Below are 25,709 nucleotides of genomic sequence, written 5' to 3'. Positions count from 1 at the left end.
CACTTGCTGTCAGTCTCGATCAATGGAAGCATGCGATGAACGAGCCTTCTTATCCACTGCAGCTCAGCGTGGTTTCGCAGTATGAGAAAGATGTAGGTTTTGACCGTCTTCGAACGCACACGTTTTCTGACTAGGAGATATCCCTCCGAGATGAAGTCTTTCAAATTCTCAGCCAGATTTCTGAGAATGCTCTTGCGTACTTGTCTAGTCGGTTTGAACTTTGCCGGATTCGAAAGCGACTGCTTCGTCCGAAGGCTCTTCAACAAATGACGTTTGTATAACTGACTCGTTTGCTTTATCTCAGATGTTATTTCCATGTTGACGATTCAAAGAGCTGTGATAATGTGATGAGTTCAGGTCTCCAATCTGCCTTATATAGTTTTTTTTTGGAATAGTTGTTCTACTTTAGATTACGGCTCGTAAAATACGATCGTAACAGATGCTACAGTCATATCCGATGCATTTTTTATTTCTACTAAACCAACAGTCTTCACCGTCCCATTCGATGTTATACCCGAGTTGTTTTTCATATTGTCTTGCCGAGTCTACATTACAGGCCCAGTGCGCGTAAATACGATCGTAACAGATGCGGCAGTCATATCCGCTGCAAGTTTTGTTTCTAACAAACCAACAGTCTTCGTCGTCACATTCGGAGTTATACTCAAATTGTTTTGCATATCGTCTCGTCAGGTCATATTCGCTTATACCATTTCTTGGAATTTCCGGAAAGTAAAGAACCAGGATCACGAAAATCATAAGAAATAACAAGAAGCAAAAAGGTACCAATATGAAGGGACTGATATCATCTGTCCTCGTATCATTTCTAATGAAAATAGTTGAAACCTTTTCAGTTTTTCTTTCCATATCTTGCTTTCCACATTTTCTTGCTATATCACAATCTACTGCTACTGGTTGTGATATTTTTCTTCGCTGAACGTCATATTCCAACTTATCTATTCTACTACGAAGATATTTGATTTCAGCGAGTATAGTATCTGTTTCACCCTCCATGTCCTAACAACAATGAAAAAAATGAAGCTCCGGAGTAATATATAACTCTTTTTCTCGACTTTTAACACATTCGACCCGCACGACGACTTTTCTCGTTTCCGTCGGAACAAGCATTATTGAAACTTTTGATGAAAAAAAAGTATTAAAGAGAAATATTGTTTTCCTATTCACTATAAAACTTGTTACACTTCGGTTTACTCCTCACTTCAAAATGAAGAGAAAACGAGAACAGATGACTTTGTGGAAAGCCGCATTCGTCAATGGACGGGAAACGTTCAAGTCATGGATTGACAAGGCACGAATGCTGGAATTGAACTGTGACGTCTCGTCTGCAAGCTCGACTCATTACTCTGATCTGAATTTGAAAAGCAAGTGTGCAAAAATGGAAGACAAGTTCATGTGTACATTTTCTGTCAGCATTCGACCTACTTCTAAACAAAAACAAACGCTGAACCAGATGCTCAAGGTGAGCAACTACGCTTATAACTGGTGTAATTACCTGGTGAAGGAGAAGAACTTCAAACCTAAGCAGTTCGACTTACAAAGAGTGGTTACCAAAACGAATTCGCACGACGTTCCGGCCGAGTACAGACTTCCAGGAGACGACTGGTTTTTCGACAACAAGATGTCATGTATCAAGACAACGGCATGTAAGAACTTTTGCACCATGTACAAGTCTACTCAAAGTAATCAGAAGAAAAGAAAAGTCGATCTCAGAAACAAAGACATTGCTCAGTTACGTGAAGGATCGTTCGAAGTGCAGAAATTGTTTATCAGGCTGCTAACGGAAAAAGACATAGCAGACGAACGACTTCGGCAATCCAGAATAGCTTTGATGCCAGCTAACTTCTCGAAATCTATGAAAGACTGGAAAGAAAGGTTTCTCCGACTTTCGAAAAATGTATCTAAGATACCTCCATTGAGTCACGACATGAAGGTTTGCAAACGTCCGAACGGAAAATTCGTACTGCAGATTCCGTGTGATCCGAAATACACGCGAAGGATAAAAGTGTACACATCGGACTCGATATGTTCCATCGATCCGGGAGGCAGGACGTTCGCCACGTGTTACGATCCTAGCAATATAAAGGCATTTCAAATAGGACCCGAGGCAGACAAGAAAGAGGTCATTCACAAGTATCACGAGAAGATCGACGAAGTTCATCGTCTCTTGGCGTACGCTCAAAAGAAAAAGCAGACGCAAGCCGTACAAGACAGAATCGGACAACTGAAGAAGCTGCACCTGAAATTGAAAACGTATGTCGACGACGTGCACTTGAAACTGTGCTCGTACCTGGTCAAGAATTACAAACTGGTCGTTCTTGGCAAGATATCGGTTTTCGTCCATCGTGAGAAAAGACAGACGTAACATCTTGCCAAAAGCGCTAACGGGACTTGCTCTGTTGCAAAAAATTTCAGCGGAAGAGCCGGCAGTGGTTTCAACACTGTCTCGGACAACGCGTTCTCGTTCATGTCATACAAGGTCACCATTGTGGACGAATCGGTCGTCGGTCAATGAATGAAGAAGATTCGAATGCTTTTGAGTATATACGTAGAAGAAACCGTCCAAAAAATAATTTTATTGTTAAGAAAAAGTCATGACTGGCAAAAGAAGACAATCAAAGTTTCTCCGTAGAGGACGGCGAAGACACGATTATTTGAGACGACGTTTGTCTAAAGTTAAATCTGTCGCCGATTTAGAACAGACGTTCATCAAAGAGGTCGCTCAATATCTGAAACATACTTTTCCGCACATCAGTGATAGACAGAGACTGTTCGTAAAATCGGAGGTGTCTGTGTTGAACAGACGTCCAGACTTTGTGCTCTACATTCCAAACGTTGCAATCGTACTGTTGGAATACAAAACGTCCAACACTACATTGGCTGTGAGACACAACTATGTAAAACAAACAACAGACACGGCTCTGAAGTTCCAACTGTGTCACGCTATCGACAACACAAGCAAGATGCAACTGCAGAAATCAGACACCATCAAACTACTGAGTTTGCTTCTGATCAGGAATTCAACAACGAGACAAAACAAAGTCGTGTGTATGAAAACTGAAGACGTGGCCAATCGGCCTTTTTTCTTTTCTTGAACTTTATTTGTAATGTACAGACATGTCAGATACTCATTTCAATTGCTTGTATCCATACGGAACTGTTTCAAATTCATTGACAATAACTCTCTTGTCGAAAAGAAACTGAAACGTCTTACTCAGATTCCTCTTTGTTATTTCACTCTTGGCAGGATTCCTGCGAACACCACATGGATCCATTACCGTAATCTTTTCAGCTCGATTACCAGTGATCATAGCAAACAGCGTGTCGTAGTTGACCTGTAGTGAGGTTTTGAAATTGTGCGCCAGTCCTTTGATCTTGCAGATTGACTTGTTTTCGTCCTTGTCGGGATGTGCTAATGCATAGGCATAACTCTTAGGTCCAGCGGTAACAAAGCTAGTGATTTTGTTCCCAGCCACTTCGTCTTTGAATTCGCCGAGAAAATCTCCAAGTGGTGGTTCCCATTCGCCAGGTCTTGTCACAAACACACAGGAATCCGTATCGCAGTAGATTACCCGTCTGTCAAGTTGTTTGAGTGTTTCGAACAGTTTCAGTCGAGCTTGAGCTGTGGTGTACGCTGCGATCACAACATTTGTTTGAGAAGTGTTCTCGATGAAGTTGTCACCGTAAATCCAATCGACATGAACCGTTTCTTTGTTTACGTAATGAATGTCTTCGACGTGTTGCTTGCGTGTCTTGATCATGTCGTTGTACGTGTCTGGCTTTGTTACATACATCGACTGAGTGAGGTTTGATCGTTGGCCAAACTTGCCCCAGAAGGAATTCAACATTAGTTTGGCTAAAGATCGTAGTCCGGGATTCTTCTTGATGTTGTCATAATCAAGAGTGACGCCTTCCTTCTCTTCATACTCCCGAATGTATTTCATTTTCTCTTCGTACGTGTTACAGTGATCTGGCCAACCGCTGGCTTCTTGTTTCAGCTTCAGATACGTGTTGATGTAATCGGTGAACACTCCTTTTGTCTTTGTCGTCGGATCGTATTGAGAGATGCGATCGAAGTGCCAGACTTCGTAGATCTTCAGCAGCTTATAGCCATTCTCCACAGCCACTTTGACTTCGTCCGTCACCCAAGTTCCAGTCAATGCTCTTGCGTTGTCGTCGTGTGTGCACGTTTCTTGTTGATACGTTTCGCAGCACGTACGACACAGACCGAACACGAGTTTGTCATTGACTTTCATCGGGAGCACCGGAATGAAAAGGTTGTCCGGTGGCAAAATCTTACACTTGATCAGACCTTCGTACTTGTCTAAACTTTTGAACTTTTTCTTGATGATCTTCGGATGTCCCAAGGGTACCTTTCCAGTCTTGTTGATGTAAGGATACAACGAAGTAAAGTCGTAGTACTGGATTTTCTTGTCCTCTTCGGATGTCTCAAGCAGCTTGAAACCTTCGGTACGTCCACCATAGAAAGCGTCCTTTGGCTCTAACGGTGGAACGAGATCGAGCGCCTTGATGTACTCTCTCATCTCTTCGTTCTCCTTTAATTCCTTTACAAACTCGCATTCCCAGATCGATTCGTAAGTGAATCCTCTATCTTCCAAGTATCGACGTTTCTCCATCGTCTTCTTGTAGAGCTCGTCCTGGTCTTTCCTATGACAGGAATGACTGTGCTTACGCGAATAACAGTTTGGACAGCCGTGCCAGAATCTCCATGAAACTCTAAAAATGTGCGATTTTCATCTCAGTCCTTGTAAAAGCCATCCACATTGTATGGTCGTCTTCTTTTCTCCGCAGTTGTCACGATGCTGATGGTCACGTTTCGCTTATGGAGACAAAGTAAGACAGCCATCTGATATTTCCATGCGTGGACTGTCTTGCACTAGGTCGATATCCGTGGTCGGTATCAGAGCGATTGTTTCGGGTTCGAGATACCTTGCCCGGTACACCAGATTACAGGCCGAAGCGATGGTCACGCTCCTTTGAAATGGATCGATCCCATCGCGTTTGTCAGTTTTGCTCATATTCATGAACATTGAGCGAAAATTCAGACAGCATCTTCTCACGAGATCTACGTTGCTCTTGCTGAGCCTGACAAGTTCTTTCTGGAAGTCGAACCCATCGTGTCTACAATTCTTGTACCAACACATGAACTTCCTCCTCGTTTCGACACTCATGTTGTCCGGGTCGTAATATTTCGCGTCGGGTAGACAAGGCAGTACGGCAGATTGATTTCTCTCTGATATTGAACAAATGTGGGAAAGAATCCGTCGTACAAAGGAGCTTCACCGAACGATTTTGCCATCTCCGGCAGAGACATGGTAATAAAGTTCTGAGAGTCGATGAAACGCATCTTGCATTTCGAAACAGATATCGTAGTGTACTTGCATCCCGCTTTGATCACTTTAGGTGGAAAGCCATTTTCGTGTAGGTAATTCACGATAGGGTAGCTGTCGAATCCCTTGAAGTTGTGACATAACACCGTAGCACCGTAGTTTTCAGCAGAGAACAACCACCTGCAGAATGACTCCGTCGTGTTTGAACCTCGAAATACTCTTTGGTTCTGACCACAATGCACACAGCTGCTGTCGTCTGTCACGTCTTTGTACATACACGAACTGCACACTTTGTGAACAACGCAAAGACTTGGTCTGTAACCATACGATCCACAGGACGAACTGCCACAGTTGACACATTCCTCGTTTTCTCCAGTAACGAAACCAGACTCGCACTGAACAATCTTTCGTCCAAACTGCTCTGGAAACTCGAAGAAAATTTACATCTGTTGGAATTCGCGTTAATCGTAAGCCGTGTCGACCACCTTCATGTAACACTCGTGGCCTTTCGCGAAGAAAACCTTTGACAGGTCTGCAGTAACTTCGCCGCCACGTGTGTTCCGTCTTAACGTTACTCTTTTTGTTGGATTAACGACTTACAATGTCTACACTTGAACCAGTTGTCGCACGTTGACTTTCCTCCTTTGTTGTTCTTCTGGTGAAGCTTGTAACAAGTCTCGCTTATGAAGTACCTATGACAATCTGAACAGAAATACCATTCCTCCTTGACATCCTCATGATATCGATGACATAACCTGCAAGCTCTATCACACTTATGAGTTTCTTTGACATTGTAACCTTTCATACACTTGTTGCAAAAGTATTTTCGATTGAGGAAGCCGGTTATCTTCGTAATCACATCATAGTGACCGTCGTGAAGGTACAGATAAATTGGTACGCCATCATTAGGACCGACGTAAATGAAACTATTGAAGGATTCTTTGGATACTACGTTGATTTTGTACTTCGGCAATACCGCTTGAAACTTCTTAATTTCCTCGATACTACATTGCTTTTCATCAACACCGGCAAGTCGATGTAATTCAGTGGCAAGCATTTTCTGCACACCAAATCCCTGTCTAATATTGTCCCATTTAGGATGTTTTTCTATCCTTGCCTGCGCTGTTACAATTGCTCGAGCACAGCACAAATCGTCCTTGTTTTGAATCCTTATAATGGACCTGCTTTCATGTAGAAACTCTGCCAAATTCACTTTGGGTTTAGTCTTTGAACCACCACCTTTTGGTAATCTAATGTGTGTTCTCTCAATGTTCAAGGACTTTTCTAGGACGAAATTGGTATTGTAATGAATCGAACCTTCTATGTGATTCAATACTTGGTCACTTGTTAGAGACGAACATTCCGTCAATGGAACTTTGATAGGAAAGTCGTGCGACGGACTCTTGAACTTGAGTAACACCAAGTCTGACGAATCTAATGGTGCCTTCACTTCCTCTATTACCGCTTCGAACATATCCTTCACTGTGTTCATCGCATCTGGTAGACTCTGAATTTTCAAATCTTCCAAGTTCAAATCGTACGAAGTAAACGTCGTACAGAATTTGTCCACTTTCATCTCATGTTTCAACTGCAGACGTCGACTTACGTCAAATGATTCACGATTATGCGTTTTCAATTTCTTTGTACATCTTTCACTGTGGATATCATCAACATTGTCAACGCTTCTTTTGCTGAGCATTGTCAACGTTATACATTTTCATAACGAGATCTCAAAATCACATATATACTTATTTTTCACTCATCCTGTAATGGTCAAAAACACGAACACCTCAAAAAGAAACCATTTGTATTACACGTATCAATTTTGTCAACAACGATTTATAACGGTGGTGTTGATGCCCTTTATAGAAAGATGAGTTGAATCATTGGTAGAACATCGCGTTGGAGCACGATTTTGATACATTGATGAGGCGTTGGTTATTTTGAATGGTTTTAATTTTACAGACACGTTATAGGTAATAGTACCGAACTATAAGATGAACAGAAAAAGGTACCGTTAGGATAAGCCTATGGTTGAACTCTTAGTTAGAAACCCTAACCCTAACTTTCGTAACGATTGTTCCGCATATGAATGTTACAATATTCTGACGGTACGACGGTAGGTTTGATGACGAACAATGTGACCATAAAATGTAGTTAACAGGAAAGACTACAGTCTGGTCTTACTATCATGATTCAAAATACATGATGAAAGTACCCTTGTTGTTGTTGTTGTTGTCGTCATAGTTGACGTTATTATGTATCATGTTGTTCATATGTACATGTAACGTCCGATGTACTGATTTGTTAAGCCTACGGTTCAACTCTTAGAATGACCGTTAACACTAATCGTCGTAAAACATTTTCTATTGCATATGAATGTTGCAATTCTCGTATTCGACAATGTTGACAGTACTAAACAAAGATGACAACGTACAATTTCACCATGAATGCATCGTCGATGTTCATTTGATGATGTTGTTGTTGTCATTATTCATACCAATTAGTTCACATGTACATGTAACGATTGACGTACTGTTTGGAAAAGACTACAAGTCAACTCTTAGGTTGAACCCTAAGCCTAAATCATCGTAGCAATTCTATCGCATGTAAACTTTACAATTCTCATATTCGATGATGCTGACAGTAATAAACGAAGATGGCAACGCACAATGTGACATAAAATGTAGTTAACAAGGAAAAAGCCTGTAGTCTTGTACTAGTCTCATGATTCGTAATGCATTGGCCAATGTTCATACATCTACAACAACAACAACGATATAACTGCACAGTAAAGCTAACAGTCTAACTCCGGGTCTATACTAATACCAAGTTACTTGTCATTGTCGAACATGTTCTTGTTGTTCTAGTTGTCATAGAATGAAACGTTCGTACGTTCTACACCTACAACAACAACAACACCTACAACAACAACTACAACAACAACAACAACTACAACAACAACTACAACAACAACAACTACAACAACTACAACATTAGATTGACAGAATAACCCTTAGTTTCACCTTTACCCAAAACCAAAGGTATATCAACTCTTCTACCCAATATTCTACCCAAATTTCTATAAAGGGCATCACCACCACAGTTATAAATCGTTTGTGATAAAGATTTGAACAGTGTCAATTTTGATACGTGTTAGGATTGGTCATAGTTTTGAACATGTGCAGATTGGTTGGGCCTGTTCGGTTATGTTATTGACACATGTTCTAACTAGAGAACGTTGAAGAAAAGAGTCATTTATGTTACGTCGACAATTTTATTTGCACATGAAACAGATCTTTCGAAATCATACTAGGAATGAATAAACACGTTTCAGTTTAGTCCATTTCAATTTCAATCTTGTTTGTCTCTAATTCTTATGCAGTGAATTGTGAGATACTTCTTTAATTCAAAATGAACATCATCATCTACCGCATCCTCTATTGAATCGAGTATTTTGTCGGCAGTCATTTTAGAACTTGCCATCATAGGCAGAACGACAGGATTGACTAGAGATGGTGCGTCAAATGCCAATATGACTCGATCCGAATCTTTCAAGTCTTCTTTCAACATCTCAACTATCGATGCGAAAAAGCATTGATACGTTAGTAGAAGTGTGAGGAAATGTATCGGTTCCATTTCCTTTATTTCTATCTCGTATCTGCTCGTTTTAGTGTAAAACTTCTCATTTTCTGTTATGCTGACAAGCTTCATTTCAAAGTCAAGGTCAAAGTAGTCGCAATGAGCAGAGACGAAGGAGTGTTTTCTACCAGCATGTTGTAATATAGTGTGAATTTTTACTCTGATATTTTCAACATTAGGGTCAGACATAGTCATGATTCAAACTAACTAATGAAGAGAAAAGATGAAGACAGGTCCCTTATATAATAATTTTAATTGTGGAATTGACTTTCATTGAAAAAAAAACAACAAAATTTATTACATGACACAACGTTCATTCTTAACTTTCTATCGTACACGTGTTATAACTATTATGTTTGTATATGAGAAAATGTTTCCTTCTATTCACATTTGGAACACAATGGTGGTAAAGCACTTGTGCAGTTATCAGGACAATTGTGGTCCTCCCCGTCGTAGTTCATAACGCTGTAACACTCACTACATTCGTAGAAAGTCTTTTCACCACAGTTCATGCACTTAGCTTTCTTTACTGTTTCCACCTGCTTGCAATGAATGCACATGAAAGGTCTCTCAATTTGCATACTGCAGTTGTGTTGCCGAGATTCATATTCGAGCGCCTGCAAACAATTACTACATTGGACTTCTGGTGTCTGACCACACTTTTCACAATCGAAAGACATCTTTCTGAAAATATAGAACATAGCTATCAGTGACAAGCAACAGCTATCTGTATTAGTTAAACCAAATCCGAATCATTGTTTCATTGCAGATCTTGAAAATGTAAGTGTTATGAGAGTGTTATACTTCTAGAAAATATCAAAGTAAAAATATACTAACCTTAATTGAATGCTAAGTATCTATAGAAATTCGTCTACGTTGAAAATACTGATAAGAAAATTACTTCTGATGTATTCGAGAGCCAGAACTGAAATGGTCAAACTATGACTTAAAAACTTCAGTCCAACGTCAGAAAATACAAACATTCAACCAGAAACTTGCTTACAAAAAGTAGGCGTGGTTAACTTTTTTGTATCGAACGTTTTGATTGGTTGATGTATTTCTTCTTGTGTCTTGAGCAATAAATTATTTTTCTACATCATTCTGACTTTCGCCTTCGACCTGATCGCATCAGAAAAAAGAAACACAAAAATACAAATCATGAGCAGAACTGCAGCACCCTTGGCTGTTCTGATACAGCAACAACGACAACTGGACACTAACTCAGGTACGTTTATGGTGTTGAACGTAGTTGACTTTTAGAACTTGTCTCTGTATTTCAAGACGCTACACAATTGAATTTGAAGTTGTATCGTTTTATATTCCAGCATGATCGTTTTACATCATAACTGATATTCTCCTCATATTTTCAGAGATGGTAAGAGTAACTTTACAGTCAGAGCAGAGCGTAGATGTGCTGAACGTGGTAGCAGACGCGGACGAAGATGCTCATATCGACGCTCTCAGAAGATTATTAGAAACTTTTGTTTCGGACACCTTTGCACGAGCAACAAATATGATCAATCGGCGAATTCAAGAAGCTATCGAAGAGTTCAAGAAATGTCGGATTTGCTTGTATAATGAAAAGAACATCACCTTGGTGCCTTGTGGACACATAATGTGTGTTGACTGTATCGTTAGATCATTTGTGAATAACAGACACTGCCCATTCTGCAGGAGTGATATTCGGTTCATTTCGAAATTGAGATTCACTGACTAGATATTGAGAATTGGAAAACAATAATATGATTTTGGAAGTGTAATTGCCATTTATTTAGAACTATGATATTTGTACAAATGATTCATTATTTCAGTTGAAATAGATATCAATCTGCATCAACATTGTTTTATGTATTTACCCTATTTAAAAAATGTCAATGTTCAGTTGTCATTCTTCCAATGGACCAACTCTTTGCCAGTTGAAAAATATGTTATAAGGATGCGTTGTCCAACAGAAACACGACCATCCTCTTAGAATTTCAAAATAGCAGCGCACGCAACACAAATGTCCACATCTTGGCGCTGTTCTGAAATTTGCATCTACTGATATTACACCGCATAGCAAACACTGCTTTGGTATTTTAACCTTATCCCAATCAATTTGAGCTTCGACCCACGGAACATCTTCATACTTTGGCAAAATTGTTACTGCTTTATTCATTGTGAATTAGGACGAATTTCCAGTCAGAAATAGTTGATGTATGTCAAACTGTCCATTTATTGGCACACTATTTTATTTTAACGATATCGCATTCCAATGCAACCAACCATTCGAGCTTTTCTTTCATCGTTGGACATAAGAATATCCCTTGCTTTTGATCGTAAACGAATTCGTCGATATGCGGTACGTTTTCTAAAATAGGAATTTCCGAATCAAATACTAGAGTAACTTTTTTCGCTATTTCACTCCGTATGTAAAATCCATACTGATCGTCGATGGTCACTTTCGATAATATGCGTTGTATTCCCAACCAAGATATTTCATCTTGAATACTTTTGACTGATACATGCACTACTAGATGATCGTTGGTTCTATGAAAAATGTCTAGAACATTACCTATTTCTTCTTCCGTACAAAGATGATTCTTCGTGTAGAACGAATTTCTTTTTCTGGAGTCTTTGGAAAATACGTCCGAAGGTTCGTATATGATATGAGTAGACATGTTTGAGATGTTTGATTTAGATTCAGGCAACGCGCAACATTTATACCTGTCACGAGACAATTTACTCAAATATTATTTTTTGGTCTTGATTGTGCCTTTCTGTCTCTTTTACTCGTTTTAACCGAAAGGGCATCATGCGAGTTGAATATGTTTAGTAGAACGAAGCTTGGAAATGAAAGATAATTCCTTTGTCTTCATCCATTCGCAATCTAGCTGTGTAACTTGAAACTTTTCATCCCATTTCGATTTACCAAATGACAATGCTACTATTTCAGTCTTATTCTTTCTCGAGCAAAATTCACTTGTTTTATCTAGTGTAGTTTGAAAAAATTCGACTTCTTTATAAAACTCATCCTCTGTTTGCTTCAATTTCGTTTCGAACACATTGGAAAAATATTCATATATTTCAAAATCAAGGAAACTGGTGTTTCTGAACTTCGCTATTTCTGTAGAGTTCAGAACCGTATGTTCGTGTTTATGTGAGTTCATTTTCAAGTAGATGATATCACCAAATGACCAGTTCAGAAGTCTTTTTAGCATGACGAGAGATTCGTCAAATTTTTCCATGATGAGAACAAGCAGAAACTGTGAGTTCAATTGATCTAGGTATTTCCTGATTTTAGATTTATTTGTTGGTTCAATACCACGTCGAAACCCAAAATCTTTGCCCATAGAATTTCTCGTGTGAGAGAAAAATGCTGTATCATACTTATCTGGATAGTTTACTAGATCGTGTATGAAATTAGCACGCGGTACTCTCTTCAGGTAGCCTACACCAAAAACGTCTCGGTAATAGTATGCTGAACTTATCATTCTCTCCACCGGGTCACGAACAATTCCAATGTAAACTGAATCTGTCGGTAGTAGGCTATCAAACCATTGCTTCTGGTATATAGTGTGACATGCAAAGATATCGTAACTCTTTTGACCCGCTTTCAATGACATTTTCTGTGACGCTCTATTAAGATAGTTTCCTGACTTCGGTAGTAGAATATTCAAGTCATGTCTCATCCCGAATCGAAATAGCAAATTCTGCACAGTAGTTGATCCTGCCTTGTGTACTTTCAGAAAGGCGACATGAGTTGTAACGTTCGTATAATGGCTTGTAGAATTTCTAGTAGATCGCTGTCTGTACTGCAAAGCAGGCAGTTTGTCTACTAACACAACCGAATGTTTATAGCTGGTGAAAACGATACAGGCCATCACAAGGACGAATAAGGTAATCCTGAAAAGAGAAATAAGACAGTGTCAATACTATTACGTTATTCCCTCTTTGCTACTTCATAATATTTCAAGTTGAAAAAGTAAGGTACTAACCATAGGACGATCTTCGGTATAGTTATAGTTACACTTTTCTTTTCTGCCATGTCTTTTTCTTCGGGTTGTACTACGATATTGCTCTGTAATATATTAATTATAACTCGTCCTTTCCTTAAGTTTTCAAGTCTGATTGAATTTTGCTCTTTCGTTCTCTTTTAACTTGTCTTAGTTTTTACATCCCGGCTATCCTTTGCATGAATTTGCATTCACTTCCCGACTGTATTTACCAAAACATTTTTTTTCCATTTCAAAATCGGCTGTTGATGTGTTTGGTCCTTGATGAAGGGCTAGGACAAGTTGTTCGAGATCAATTTTTTAAAATTTGTTAAAAAAAACTGTGAAGTTGGTCTAAATTTGTCTTAGTGATAAAACGATAAACACAGAAATTATGTACCGTTAGTTTTACCTTAAGTCATATATCATCTAGCTTTATGTTTTTTTCACAACATGTAACGAGGGGCATTAACTGTCTAACCTCGTGAATATTACTGGCATTCACTTACAGTCTTAAAACTTTTCTAAAGTGAAATCGGCTTCAAGGGTGATTGGTCCTTGGTGTATGGCTAGGAAAAGTTAGGTGAGGTTAGGGTTAGGGCTTTGAGTATTTTTGGAAGTTGAATGGTGTGTTGTTTTTACACAGTATGAGGGTTACTGCACAGCATTGGGCAAATTACTGTGACAATCGGTCTTGTTGGTTAACTAACATAACATAACATAACATAACAAGCACATGTTCAAATTTCATTCAGTTTTATTCAATTCACTAATATGTATCAACATCAGTTCAGTTTAGTTACGAGTGCCAATAGCTTGATAAATGTCCCCGAAACACGTTGCGTTTCTTCTAGGCGTTTGATAAAACACAAACGGTGGCATAGGCCTGTAATGTTTCTTATGATCGACTTCTCTCATGAACCTGTCTGTTATTCCGTTGTCGACAAACGACAGTATTAGAGTTGCATTAGCCAAAATCCAGTAGACCCGTTCGCTGCTCGCGACAAAGGTTTTGAGTTCATCTCTCCACAGTTGTATGTCATAATAGTCTATCACAAGTATCAAGAATCTAGTATCATATTTCGACAAAGCTGTCTCGTAATTCACAACAGGATTCGACAAGTCCGTAATGAACAGCACATGTTGATGTTCGATGTCGTCGTCTGAAAGAAATCCATACAGTTGTTCTTCCAAATAACTCTGGTGACATCTGCTGAGCAACAATGTATGCTTTGTCTCGTTGTAATTCTTTTTTTCGTCATCTTCGTTTCTTAATAGCATATCCAGAGTTCGAGATCTCTGTCTCAGTGTTTCAATGCTAACAATGTTCACTTTCATCTCGCCAAATTGTTTAGAAGAATTATTTTGCATCTTGACAGTTTGAGAGCTGAAGATATAATGAAGCTCAAGTGCCGATTTCCCCGATACTGTACCGAAAAATAACTTTTTTCAAGCTATCTGCTTTCTGATTGGTCAATACAAAGTAGGCGTGGTTTAAATGCCACATTCTGATTGGTCAAAATATTTTCAGCTAGATATGGTTTCGGGGTATCCTTGATTTCATGAGGTGACTGTTTCACATTTCTTTTCTGGGATAAGACCATAATAGTTTGTAAGTTTATTCCGGTCTTTTCTACGTTCCATCTTATCATCTAGATCTCTCAACTTCTTGTTGATAGTCTCTTCATCGTCATCTTCATAGATTTTGATTTTCCTCTTCTTAGGTTTATCAGCAAAAAAAAAATTAGCATTTAGATCTCTCAACTTCTTGTTGATAGTCTCTTCATCGTCATCTTCATAGATTTCGATTTCCCTCTTCTTAGGATTATCAGCAACAGATATTGCTTCGTTTGACAATGTACTATACTGATTTGCAGGAGCCCATGGTCTTCCTTTCTCTATAAAGTCTGCTTGATGTCTCGCAGCTTTCTTGCCAATAATTCCCTTGTACTTGGTATGATATGAATCTGCTTTGCCAAACTCTAATAATTCATATCTCTTGTGGAGTGTAGTCTCTCTATATGGACAGACAAACTGTACATATCCGTGTATCATAACATCTATTACAGCGTAACAGATATATAATATTTCTTGTGAGTCTACTAAGCTTTGTAGACAATCTTCTGTCATTAACTTCAAGTCTTGATCTGCTGGATCTACCATTGCTTTGAATATATAGAACTCCTTCATCTTCTGGAATTTATAAGCTGTATGATAGTTTGTAAGCGTGTTGAGATTGCCTATTTCCCTGGTACTGTACCGAAAAATAACTTTTTCAATCAATCTGCTTTCTGATTGGTCAATACAAAGTAGGCGTGGTTTAAGCAAACCGTTCTGATTGGTCCAAACAATTTTCGCTAGAGGGAGTGTGTGGATATGCATTCTTAGTGTCATTCTGTATCAGAACGATGAACAGTGCGGCCGCAGATTTACTGAGCTCACTCATGACAGAGAGCCGTCGACAAGCAATGGAAACGTTTGTCTTATACAAGCGAAGAGGCATAGTGAGAAGAGCTCAAAACTTAATCGAAAACATAGATAACGTCGTAACTTGTGTCAACATGGATCGCGGACGATACCCTTCCTTATTCAAGAGTAGCATGTCGGCACTATCGAAACTGAACTTGTGGGAAAACGAAATCAGAGAGGCGACGAACGAAACAGATATGTCGGACGTAATAGCTGCTGCGAGATTCCTTTTGGAGAATCAAGGCTTGCTGAGGGATGAAATTGGTGAGTTGACACTTTGAGTTGAGATTTGACACTTTGAGATTTGAAATTGAACTCGATACTTTTACTAGCTAATACTGACTTGTTGAATTGACCATGTAACAACTTTTGTAAAACAACTGACGTTCGTTTATGTTTTCTGTTTCAGACAATATGGACAAAGCGAAGAAACAGATCACACTAACAGACACCATCGTCATAAGCGATGAGGACAATGACGAGTTGCCAGACATCATCAGTCCGACCATGAGTACGAAATCAAAAAGTCCGATAAGAGGTTATACGAGGCCTTCATCAACGGTTACCAGCAGTACGTTGACCGAAACGGCTTGGGAAAAGAGAGAACATGAGCTACTGTTGGCTCATCAGAGAAAACTGTCCGAAGCCAAGCAAGAGGCAAGGGACGAACTGATGCTGTGCATCATATGCTTGTCCGCACAAAAAGATCATACATTAGTGCCTTGCGGTCACACATTTTGCGAAGACTGCGTCGATCAGATAAAAGCAAAGGGCAAGTGCTGCTTTTGTAATGCCAAAATAAGATCGAGCGTAATAAGTGAGACTAACCGATTGATACTTTTGCTTTGTTCTGATGAAAGATAATGATACATTGGAAATAAAATGTTCAGAACAGTGCCGTGTCTTACTTTGTCATATAGTAATGCAAACATAGCAATCCCACTTAGGTTAGAGAGATTTTGAAACAATGTCCTAATCCAGACTCGGTATGTCATCATGTTTCTGTACAAGTGTACAAAGAACACTGTCACGAATCCTTATGATTAAACTTTTTCATTATAGATACGTTCACGCCTTGAGAAATATAATAGGCATATGTCAACTCATACTGGAGAAAACGTTGCATGAATAATGAGCCTTGTATGTGTTATATCAATTTCTGTCGTGGTAAGAAAAACAAGCCAGTTTGCTAATCACCTAAAAAAGCAGTGATTTCTTTGTTTTTAAGTTTGTATCAATTTCAAAGCAAAATAGATGGTCTAAACTAGGCATCGAGCATCTTCAGCATGTAAAAATATCGTGTCCAATTCTCTAGTATGAATTGACATTTCGTTTTTCAACCATAAGCTAATCAGACATCGGCCTGAGGTACGAGCCGACGTATTCGTTCAGCATCGCAATATCACCTTTAGAAAAATGTACAGTACCAAATTTCTATGGCTCTGCGTTTGTCCAGACTTGTCACTGGCATGTTTCGAGACCACTGTGACATCAGAGAAACTCTTGATCACAGGCCTCGAAAGATGGTCGCATTAAAAGAAATTTGGGATAGAGTACCAAATGTAGAAGCCAAAGTCACTTTCAAATTGACAAGATCAGTATCTCCACAAGACATTGTCATGCCAGTCCCCGATACTTGCCGCGGCACTCGGACGACAAGGCTATTCAAAGGTGTATTCGGGCGTCTCAGTAGAGAAGTGTCGCCCTTCCAATGAACGTGGCACTGGCATGTTATATCTTGCAGACAATCATAGCAATGGTGGGCCAAGTAATTCCCTGTACTAGCGTCATTGCCTACTGAGCACAGAGTCGGGCTTTAGTCATCATTAACGCTTGACCCACGCTGATCTATGAAAGTCAATCTGAATGAGAATGTTCGGTTGCCGTTCGGTCCATTAGCATTAGTAATTTTGATTTTTTTTTTTTTTTTTTTAGAAGAGCAAGAGAAGAGAGAAAAAGGTTGCATCGTTTTATGTACAGCTGTTACATGCCAAATGAGCTGTACATTAGATACAACATTGAATTCGAAGCTTTGATTTTTTGAATTACAAGTAAGAGCTTATGTTTGCCAAAGTTCAGAAATTTTGATGTCACTTATGTTATCATGTAGCAGTGTGAGCAAGCCAAGAGTCGTTTTCCTAATTTAAGCTAAACAAGTAAGGATACGAAAACGCCCCTTGCCGTACTCCACCACCAATGATAAAAAGTGACAAAGCCCTGTGAAGAGAAACACATTCAATAGCTATTATAAGTTGTGCACAACTTTAAGACTTAACAACTAACATCTAAGACATAACTAGCATATCTAAACATCATAACATTATTCTTATACTAAGGTTGCAAAGGTCCCGTCGCTCTCGTTTCAAACAACTTGTCATTGCTCCTAACATGCAAAAAATATGAAGTAAAAAATGTGGTTCGTTAATTGGCTATCGCATTTTCTGGCGATCTGCAAAAGCACTGAACGATCAACAGGTGACCATGTCTACCGTCCATATCGGAACGCAGCATCAAGCTGATGCAAGACTCAAACAGTAGACACTCAGACGACCTCGAGAGTAAGTATATCAACTCGAGTGTCATTTCAATCAAGAGAGAACTCCAGCTGTGTTAAGCTGGAAAGATATTGGTCGGGATGACGGGGACAGGAGCTCAACCGTCTTTCCATTTTCGGTATATCGAGTCTCCTCGCCCTAACCCAACTACGCCGAACACTGGACATTCTCAATTGATCGAAACCCCGGATCAAGTTCTAGCCGAACCAAGACTTGGCATCGCTATGCCAACGTGCGTTGCCAGTCTTATGTCCTAACCAAATCCTAACGTGTGCAATACGAGAGCGACGCGACTTTGCCAAAGTACTCACCCCAGGCATTCTTCATCTGTCTTGTACTCTTATTACCACGAATAACACTTTAACTCCAAACTTGAACATTTTAACACTAGAAAAATCTTAAACATACTGACGCGGAAACACCTTGGAATTTTGGTGAAATCCGCCCGCCTAACTGAACAACTGAGCTTGTGCAGCCACTTATAAAGGCTCTGCCTGCCGAAAAATAACAAACTGTGACGTCACGAACGATTTGATTGGCTGATAGCTTTCAACGTGGTTTCGTCCAACGGGACGAGTCTACACTGAAAGTAACTGACCAATCAGCGTCGAGCATTTTTTCCTCAAGTTGCAAGTGGTCACATGACCAACTGTACAGCCGTCGAGAGCGGACGTGTTTTTGCATCGCTCTCGGCTTGGTGTGTGTGACAACGTGGTTTCGATATTGTTTGATCTGGCAGACACAAACATAGTCCTAGGTCCCAAAGTATGTTCACGATGGTTGAAATGCCCAAATGCCAACTTTTTCCTTTAATACTTAAAAAGAACACGAGTATGGACCACTTTAGGAAATATGTCTCTGCAGCATCAGACAATATCACATACTGTCATTAATGATGCTGTTTTGAAATCCTACATATAATGTAAAACTATCAAGGTGGACTGTTTTGACAAATTTGTCTTGCATGGTAAAATGTATTAGGCGTACAAGGATAAAATGCTATGACACTCGATATCGTGTTACCACTAGCGAAACATTATGTTTTCATATCCCACATTGCATATAATCATGTACAGTCGCATTGTCAGTGGCAGGCGAGAGAGATTGTTGCAACCGAGACTAAAAAAATAATATTTGTGAAAATTGGCTTCTTGCTCTCATAAAAGATGCATGTTGCCTTAGTTCAAATCAAACAACGACTATGAATCGCAAGAGAAGCCTCTCTCCTTTAACGCTTTGGAAAGCGGCACACGTGTTCAAGCACCAAAACCTAGAGTGTTGGTTTCAATTTGCGAAGAATGGAGAATCACACAACAAGGTGTTTGCATCTGATTTCGAACGAACAATGAAGCGAGCGAAACTTGAAGACGAAAAACCATTCCTGACGACTTTCAGTGTCGGAATACGTCCAACACGAAATCAAAAAAGAGTGCTGAACGAGATGCTTAGAGTGAGCAATCACGCGTACAACTGGAGCAACTATCTCGTTCGTGAAAAGAACTTGAAGCCTAAACAGTACGACTTGCAGACTTACGTATACAAGACCAATTCTAGTGACGTTCCGATGGAATTCAGAATGGACGCAAATGACGACTGGTATTTCGATAACAAGATGACAACGATTAAAACAGCAGCTTGTAAGAACTTCTGTACCATGTACAAGTCGGCGTTAACGAATCAAAAGAAGAAGAAAAAGTACATCAAGACTGTGACTTTGAAAGACAAAGACGATATGAATCCGAGTCAAGGAGCGTTCGAGATTCAAAAACAGTACGTTCGTATATTGAAGGAGACGGACAGTGACGATAATGATATCTTAAACCACTGTATAGCAGCCATGCCTGACAACTTTAGTAAGCGAAGGAAGGATGTAAGAAATCGATTTCTGCGCTTGTCTAAACCAGTGAGTAAACTGCCACCTATTGAACATGCTGTCAAGATTGTCAAGACAGCGAAAGGAAAGTTCGTCTTACATATACCGTGCGATCCAAAGTACACGAGGAGCAAACGGTACGACGAACCATTCGATACTATGTGTGGAATCGATCCTGGCGGAAGAACGTTCTTGACAATATACGATCCATCAAAGCCACGGGCATTCCAGATTGCATCTCGATGTAAAGCGCCATCTAAGCCAGTTCGTAAACGGACAAAGAAAAAGGGGAAAAAATGGCACAGGAAAAAGAAAAGTCAGCGCCGGGTCGGGAGCACCATAGACAAGATTGACGGTCTGCACGCAAAGATAGACTATGTTAATTCAAAAATGCAAGCAGCCATACGGCGAAAGCAGCCCCAAGCAAAAGAAGATCGGCAAAGACAATTACAAAAGGTGTATTATCAACTAGGTAATGTTATCAGATGGGTGCATCTTCGTTGTACATACAATCTGATGCAATACTCGTACGTAGCCATTGGAGAGATCGGCATACCTAGTATCATTCGAAGGCAATGTAATGGAAAACGAAGACGTATCAACAAAAAATCCGTACGTCATCTGACAGTGTGGGATCATTGCAAGTTTCGTGAAAGGCTCGTGTATCGGGCCAAAGGCACAAAGACCAATGTTATCGTTCAAGATGAAAGCTATACGTCCAAAACATGCAGCGAATGTGGAACGATAAACGACAAATTAGGAGGCAGCGAAACATTCAAGTGCATAAATCCTAGCTGTGATTATATTACGAACAGAGACGTTAATGGTGCTAAAAACATTCTTAGGAAGTCGCTCGGTATCGGCTCAATTAAAACGTACCGTGCATGACTTTGAACACTGGAAAGTAAGATCGGTTGACTCGCCGAGTTCCGGCTGAACCTTATAGGGGAAGCGTTGGTGAACAAAAAGGGTCAATGCTCTGAAAATAAAATGAAATAGAACATATCAGTCTATCAATTTTCATATTTTCTATGTGAAATGACACTGAAATGCTTTGAGAAGTTTCTTCACTCTTACAAATCTATGACAAAAATGTTCATGTATCAAGCATCGAGCTGGAATGACATTGTACTTGCTGAGTATTTGTGAAATGCATACCTTATTTGCTGTGGAAAATCTGTCACACAAAACTTCAATATGGTTGATTGGTTGTAAAACTTGAGACATCTTGGCCTGTTCAAATCATTACAGTTCTCTGAAAAAACAATAAGCAAAGCATCAGAAAATCAGTGATTCTTGATAATGCATTCTGCAAAATAGCCTATTCATTTCTACACACGAAATATGAGACAAAATTTGGTCTAGAAATGTTTCCATTATGTATAACTGAGCATCTCAAAAAGCTTGGCTAGTTCATATGACAATCAACAGTGATAGCCGAAACATGCATTCGGTGCCTCTAAAAAGCTAAAATTATTCCTAATTTAGTCCGTCAAAATGCTTATTTATTCTTCTAGACCACAAAACATTGAACACAGGGTCTATGGATTCCACCTTGTGGCATGCCATAACGTATTTCAGACGCTATCAATTTATTCAGCTTTGGCTGGTCGCCATTTTTAATTTCAATACAACTCGAAGAGAAAACCGACCTACCTTTGCATGCAGATTTTGTCTCCTGTTATTGCCATCCCAGTCCATCCTTGGTAGTTTTCGACGGCAGACATTCTGAGACGTAATTTGTCATAAAGATTTTTCAGCTCCCTCCATCTGCAAGCACAAGAAAATGATTTTATTCCACAGAAATACGTTCGCGCGCAAAGCCATTACTCCCGCTCCTTGCTGAATCTAGTTTGACCTCACGTTTGACCTCACGTGACCCAGGTCACCGCCCAGATTTCGGAAAATACGGTCTAATTTTAGACTTGGGTTTCCAGAAAAGTTCGGAGATGGTGAACGATAGGGCAATTTGAAATCGATGTTTTGAAGTCAATTCTGATCGCAGAAAGCTGAAAATGGTCTCATTGTAAAGCGGAGACATTTGTCTTTGTGGTATTAAATTGTCAGTTGCGTATCTTACGTATCTTTACTTTTTGCAGAATTATCGCCCAAACATGTACCTTTGTTGTCACGGAGCGGCCATTTTGTTGTTTACCGTGGTGTGTCATTTCTGCGCTAGAAATTAAGTCTTTCTCTAAGATTGTAAATTATGACACAATTATCATAAAACAAGAAAGGGTTTAGCTATAGAATGAGACCAAGAACACGAATTTACATCGAGGATTGAATAAGATATTCACGTCTGAAAATCACTCATTTTCGCGCCTATTTTGACGAATTCCGTCACTTTTTTCAGAGTGAAAAATCTACTACATCGAAATGTTTTGGAACAAAATCTTTGCATGCATTTATTAGGCTGGGTAACTGGCTTTCTGATTCTAAAGCAGATATTTTTTACACCTATGCATTAGAAAACTACGACGGTTGAAACTTGCAACTTTGCAAATGGCGCATCATTGTTATGCCGGTATTACGGTCTGTCACTTCTGAGCTAAAAATCATCTATTTCCAGATTTGTGTAAATTTTGACAAATTAACATCGAAACAAGAAAGGGTTTAGCTGTCGAATGAGACCAACAACATGAATTTTCATTGAGAAGTGAATAAGATATTTACGTTTCAAAATCACTCATTTTCGCGAGCATTTTGCACGAATTTGAACAATTTTTCATGGTAAAACATACATATAACCAAGTGTTTCAGAACAAGATTTTTGCATGCATTCGTTACGCTAGCGAACAGGCTTTCTTGTCCTAAAAGAGATATTTTTTACTTCCACGCGTTTGCGAAATAGAAGCTCTCAAAGTTTGACAAAAATTGCATCATTCTGCTCATATGACGTTGCACAAAAAAGTCAAAATAAAGTGTTTCTTCCTACTACAAACTTATCAAAGCAAGAATATGTCATTCGCTGACATAAAATCCACCAACCTTTTCATTTTGTTACTTCCAAATCGTCCAAATTATTCCATAAAGCTCCAAAACTCAGAGAGAAATATGCACTCTCATTTTGTTCAATGCAGTTGTGACTGTGACGCACTGTTTGTATATGCACGCGGTAAAATGATTTTGACCGTCATAGTTATTTCGCAGACTTCTCTGTTTTACTGTTTTTTATGGTGCTAAAGGTCTTGTATACATTTTATCAACGAAGACTTTTGTATTTTACAGAATGTTTGAACCGGTGCTGTTTAGCTATAAGCTGTTTTGCATCATAATGCGCACAACGCTTTTTTGATCATAATTACAAGAAACGGGGCATTTCCTTATTGTGTTTTGATTATTAAACGTCCTTACAATATCTAATCATTGAGAAAAGAAATGGAAAAATCATTGCCGATGCCTCGTTGTGCGTCGAAACGTCTAAGTACTCAGTGTATGTTTTATGTTTAACGTCCTTTTTGTCGTCGGTATTCAAGGTTTTATATGACAGAGGTCTACTGATAGAGTTATTCAAATAAACATTCACTTTTTTTGGTTTCTTTATTCAGAAATAGATTAGTCGAGATCAAAGCTACGACAGTACATCATAAGTTACACCAATAGAAATAATAAATAATAATTCACTGCACTGTTACTGAACACTCCAAGGCGGTGCCCAATAAGTCAATTTATACAAATCGTTCCTTTTTTTGTCTTGGTTGCAGTTATAGTTAACGAAGACCCGAACTGCTTCCTGTACAGTTTAATGTGACAACTACCCTAACGGCAGGGTCAGTTGGTTGATCTGGCGTCGGCTTTACCGTTACCTCTCTGCTAACTGTTAATCCAGTTTCTTTGTTTTCTATCTCCAGTTTCTGACAACGTGATGGTCTAATAACAATGTTAAAATATTCACATAGACTTTTTCAGCTCCATTCGTCATTTTGGGTTCCGTTGTGATATTACAAGTACAGTCCGAATTTGGGTCCAGACTGTGCTCACACCACTCCAAGTCAATCCCAGAATGATAATTACTCATGTATTTCCTTAACATGTACATCCAGGTAGATAACCTCATATCCAAGTCTGTCCTTATTTTTGCTATGTCCTCGTACTTAACGTACAGAAACTTCTTTGCAGTCAGAAAATCACGTAACGCGCACTCCACATCAATCAAATATTCACTGTCGGGTATGTTTGAGAAGTCCACAGTCAAACTTGTCCTGTTCTTGATGTAGGCTGTGAATAATTCCATCCAAGTTTCTACCGAAATTCCAAGATGTAGTCTACTAATATTTGCTTCGTTAATCGACACCTTGTGATGTGTCGGACACGCCTCGCTCAGTACAGTGCTAAAGGAATTCGACATTGTGTGAATACCGCCGAGCTATTTCCATCTGAACTATGAATGAATGTAAGATGAACTCCTTCCTGACGCTTATATACTACATTTCTTTAAAACATTAAAGATATAAATCTGGACTCGAAATATCGCCCTGCGGCATGCCAAACTTCTCCTGAAAAAAATGCACACAGTTGGCACTGCCTTGGAAAAGTCAGTATTACTGGCAACAGTGATGTCTCTTCTACTGTGTTTGTAAACCAAGGCGGTGTCCGAATGTCTCATGCATACAATTATGAGCACCGTTTTATTGTAATCTTTTGCAAAGTTTTTAATGTGCTCCAAGTAGATTTCCAATTTCCTCCGGCTAATCCGCATCCGATATTTTCTGGAAAGGCAATCGTTTGTTTACAGAAAAGCTTAAAGCTTTTGTAATATGCCTGGTATAGGCTTAACAAGCGTATTTGTAAGTAGGGTAGATGTCTTTAACATCTATTTTTTCTAGTTTATTGTCTTTTATTTCATGTAAGTTCCATCTTGGAATGCTGTACGCTTCTAGTCTTGGCATGTGGTTGCTAAGTACAAGTACTTGACTTCTTCGGCAGCCGCATAATTCACATCCGAGGCGGTAAAGTCCATCTCGTAGGTTTTCCAATGTCTCATACAGTTGTTTAGGTTGATTAGGTTTTGTTAACTTGTATACTACTAATTGTCCATGTCTTTGTGTGTGAGGAAATTTCTTCTTAGTTTCCTCATTGAGGATTGTAGCATTCTTGTTTTTTGACAGGTATTTACTTAAGTAAGTCGTGCCGTTTCCTCCTTGTTTATCTACTATCCAGTTGACTATGTAGCCATCCTTGTTTTGTTCTTGCTGTTGTAGCTGATGTATGATATCTCGTTGCCATGGTTTAAGTGTTTCTTCTTCTGTTGGCATTTCTTCGTCTGAAAAGGAAGGGACTTCAAACTGTCCAGATCTTTCATCATGTGGACGGTCATTAATAATGTAAGCGCCATCTTTTCTTGTTCGCGCTTCTTGTGCTTTTCTACCTGTTTTTTTCTTAGCTTTCAAAATACCTCTTTCAATGAGCTCTGCTTCTTTTTCTTGTCTGTTTCCGTGTCCAATTCCATCATCAGAATCATATATGTCATATGTATCATCAAAGCACCATCTGCAGTTGCATTTGGGTCCTGGACAATCAGGATATTTCCTCTTTCGTTGTTTTCGTAGTTTATCTTGTGAATCTTGTCTTCTATCCATGTTGTTTGATTTTAATGAAGACAACACACTGCTTTTTATATACTTACGATAAGTCAGTTTATGCAAATATTATTTTTTATCTTTGGTTGAAACTCAACCATCCCATTCATCTCTGTTCCAATGTATATTACCGCTGATCAAGGTTTATTTGAAGCAACAAGCGTGTACTAAAATGAACGTATACCCATAAAAATACCCCCCATTTAAAGGGGGGGGGTCTTTTTTCAGTCATTTTTTCTTCTTTTCCC

The 25,709-nt window shown here is 39.2% G+C and overlaps 3 protein-coding genes across 3 annotated transcripts; 1 reads left to right on the top strand and 2 right to left on the bottom strand.

Moving 5' to 3' along the window:
- Positions 1-3,143: 3,143 nt before the first annotated feature.
- Positions 3,144-4,652, bottom strand: LOC123544065 (uncharacterized). The gene has a single exon (XM_045330122.2). The coding sequence runs from the start codon at positions 4,650-4,652 to the stop codon at positions 3,144-3,146; it is 1,509 nt and encodes a 502-aa protein (XP_045186057.2).
- Positions 4,653-11,800: 7,148 nt separating this feature from the next.
- LOC123558967 (galactose-3-O-sulfotransferase 2-like) lies at positions 11,801-13,051 on the bottom strand. The gene has a single exon (XM_053522514.1). It carries the CDS (start codon positions 12,869-12,871, stop codon positions 11,801-11,803), a length of 1,071 nt encoding a protein of 356 aa, XP_053378489.1. The 5' UTR covers positions 12,872-13,051.
- A 1,504-nt stretch (positions 13,052-14,555) lies between these two features.
- Positions 14,556-17,449, top strand: LOC128548118 (uncharacterized). Its single transcript, XM_053522513.1, has 3 exons — positions 14,556-15,715; positions 15,861-16,108; positions 17,387-17,449. Exons 1-3 carry the CDS (start codon positions 15,391-15,393, stop codon positions 17,447-17,449), a joined length of 636 nt encoding a protein of 211 aa, XP_053378488.1. The 5' UTR covers positions 14,556-15,390.
- The last annotated feature ends 8,260 nt before the right edge of the window (positions 17,450-25,709 follow it).

Source organism: Mercenaria mercenaria, chromosome 14 (genome assembly GCF_021730395.1).
Source record: "Mercenaria mercenaria strain notata chromosome 14, MADL_Memer_1, whole genome shotgun sequence".
Lineage (NCBI taxonomy): Eukaryota > Metazoa > Mollusca > Bivalvia > Venerida > Veneridae > Mercenaria > Mercenaria mercenaria.
The sequence above is the reverse complement of the archived record's forward strand: the minus strand, read 5'-3'. Positions and strand labels throughout refer to the sequence as shown.

What these genes read in the sequence shown, in the direction of transcription:
- LOC123544065 (XM_045330122.2), bottom strand. Translation starts at nt 4,652, where the DNA reads ATGGAGAAACGTCGATACTTGGAAGATAGAGGATTCACTTACGAATCG.
- LOC123558967 (XM_053522514.1), bottom strand. Translation starts at nt 12,871, where the DNA reads ATGGCCTGTATCGTTTTCACCAGCTATAAACATTCGGTTGTGTTAGTA.
- LOC128548118 (XM_053522513.1), top strand. Translation starts at nt 15,391, where the DNA reads ATGAACAGTGCGGCCGCAGATTTACTGAGCTCACTCATGACAGAGAGC. An exon ending in CTTGCTGAGGGATGAAATTG is followed by an intron (nt 15,716 to 15,860) that starts GTGAGTTGACAC and finishes TTTCTGTTTCAG; the next exon opens with ACAATATGGACAAAGCGAAG. An exon ending in TGTCCGAAGCCAAGCAAGAG is followed by an intron (nt 16,109 to 17,386) that starts GCAAGGGACGAA and finishes TTTTTTTTTTAG; the next exon opens with AAGAGCAAGAGAAGAGAGAA.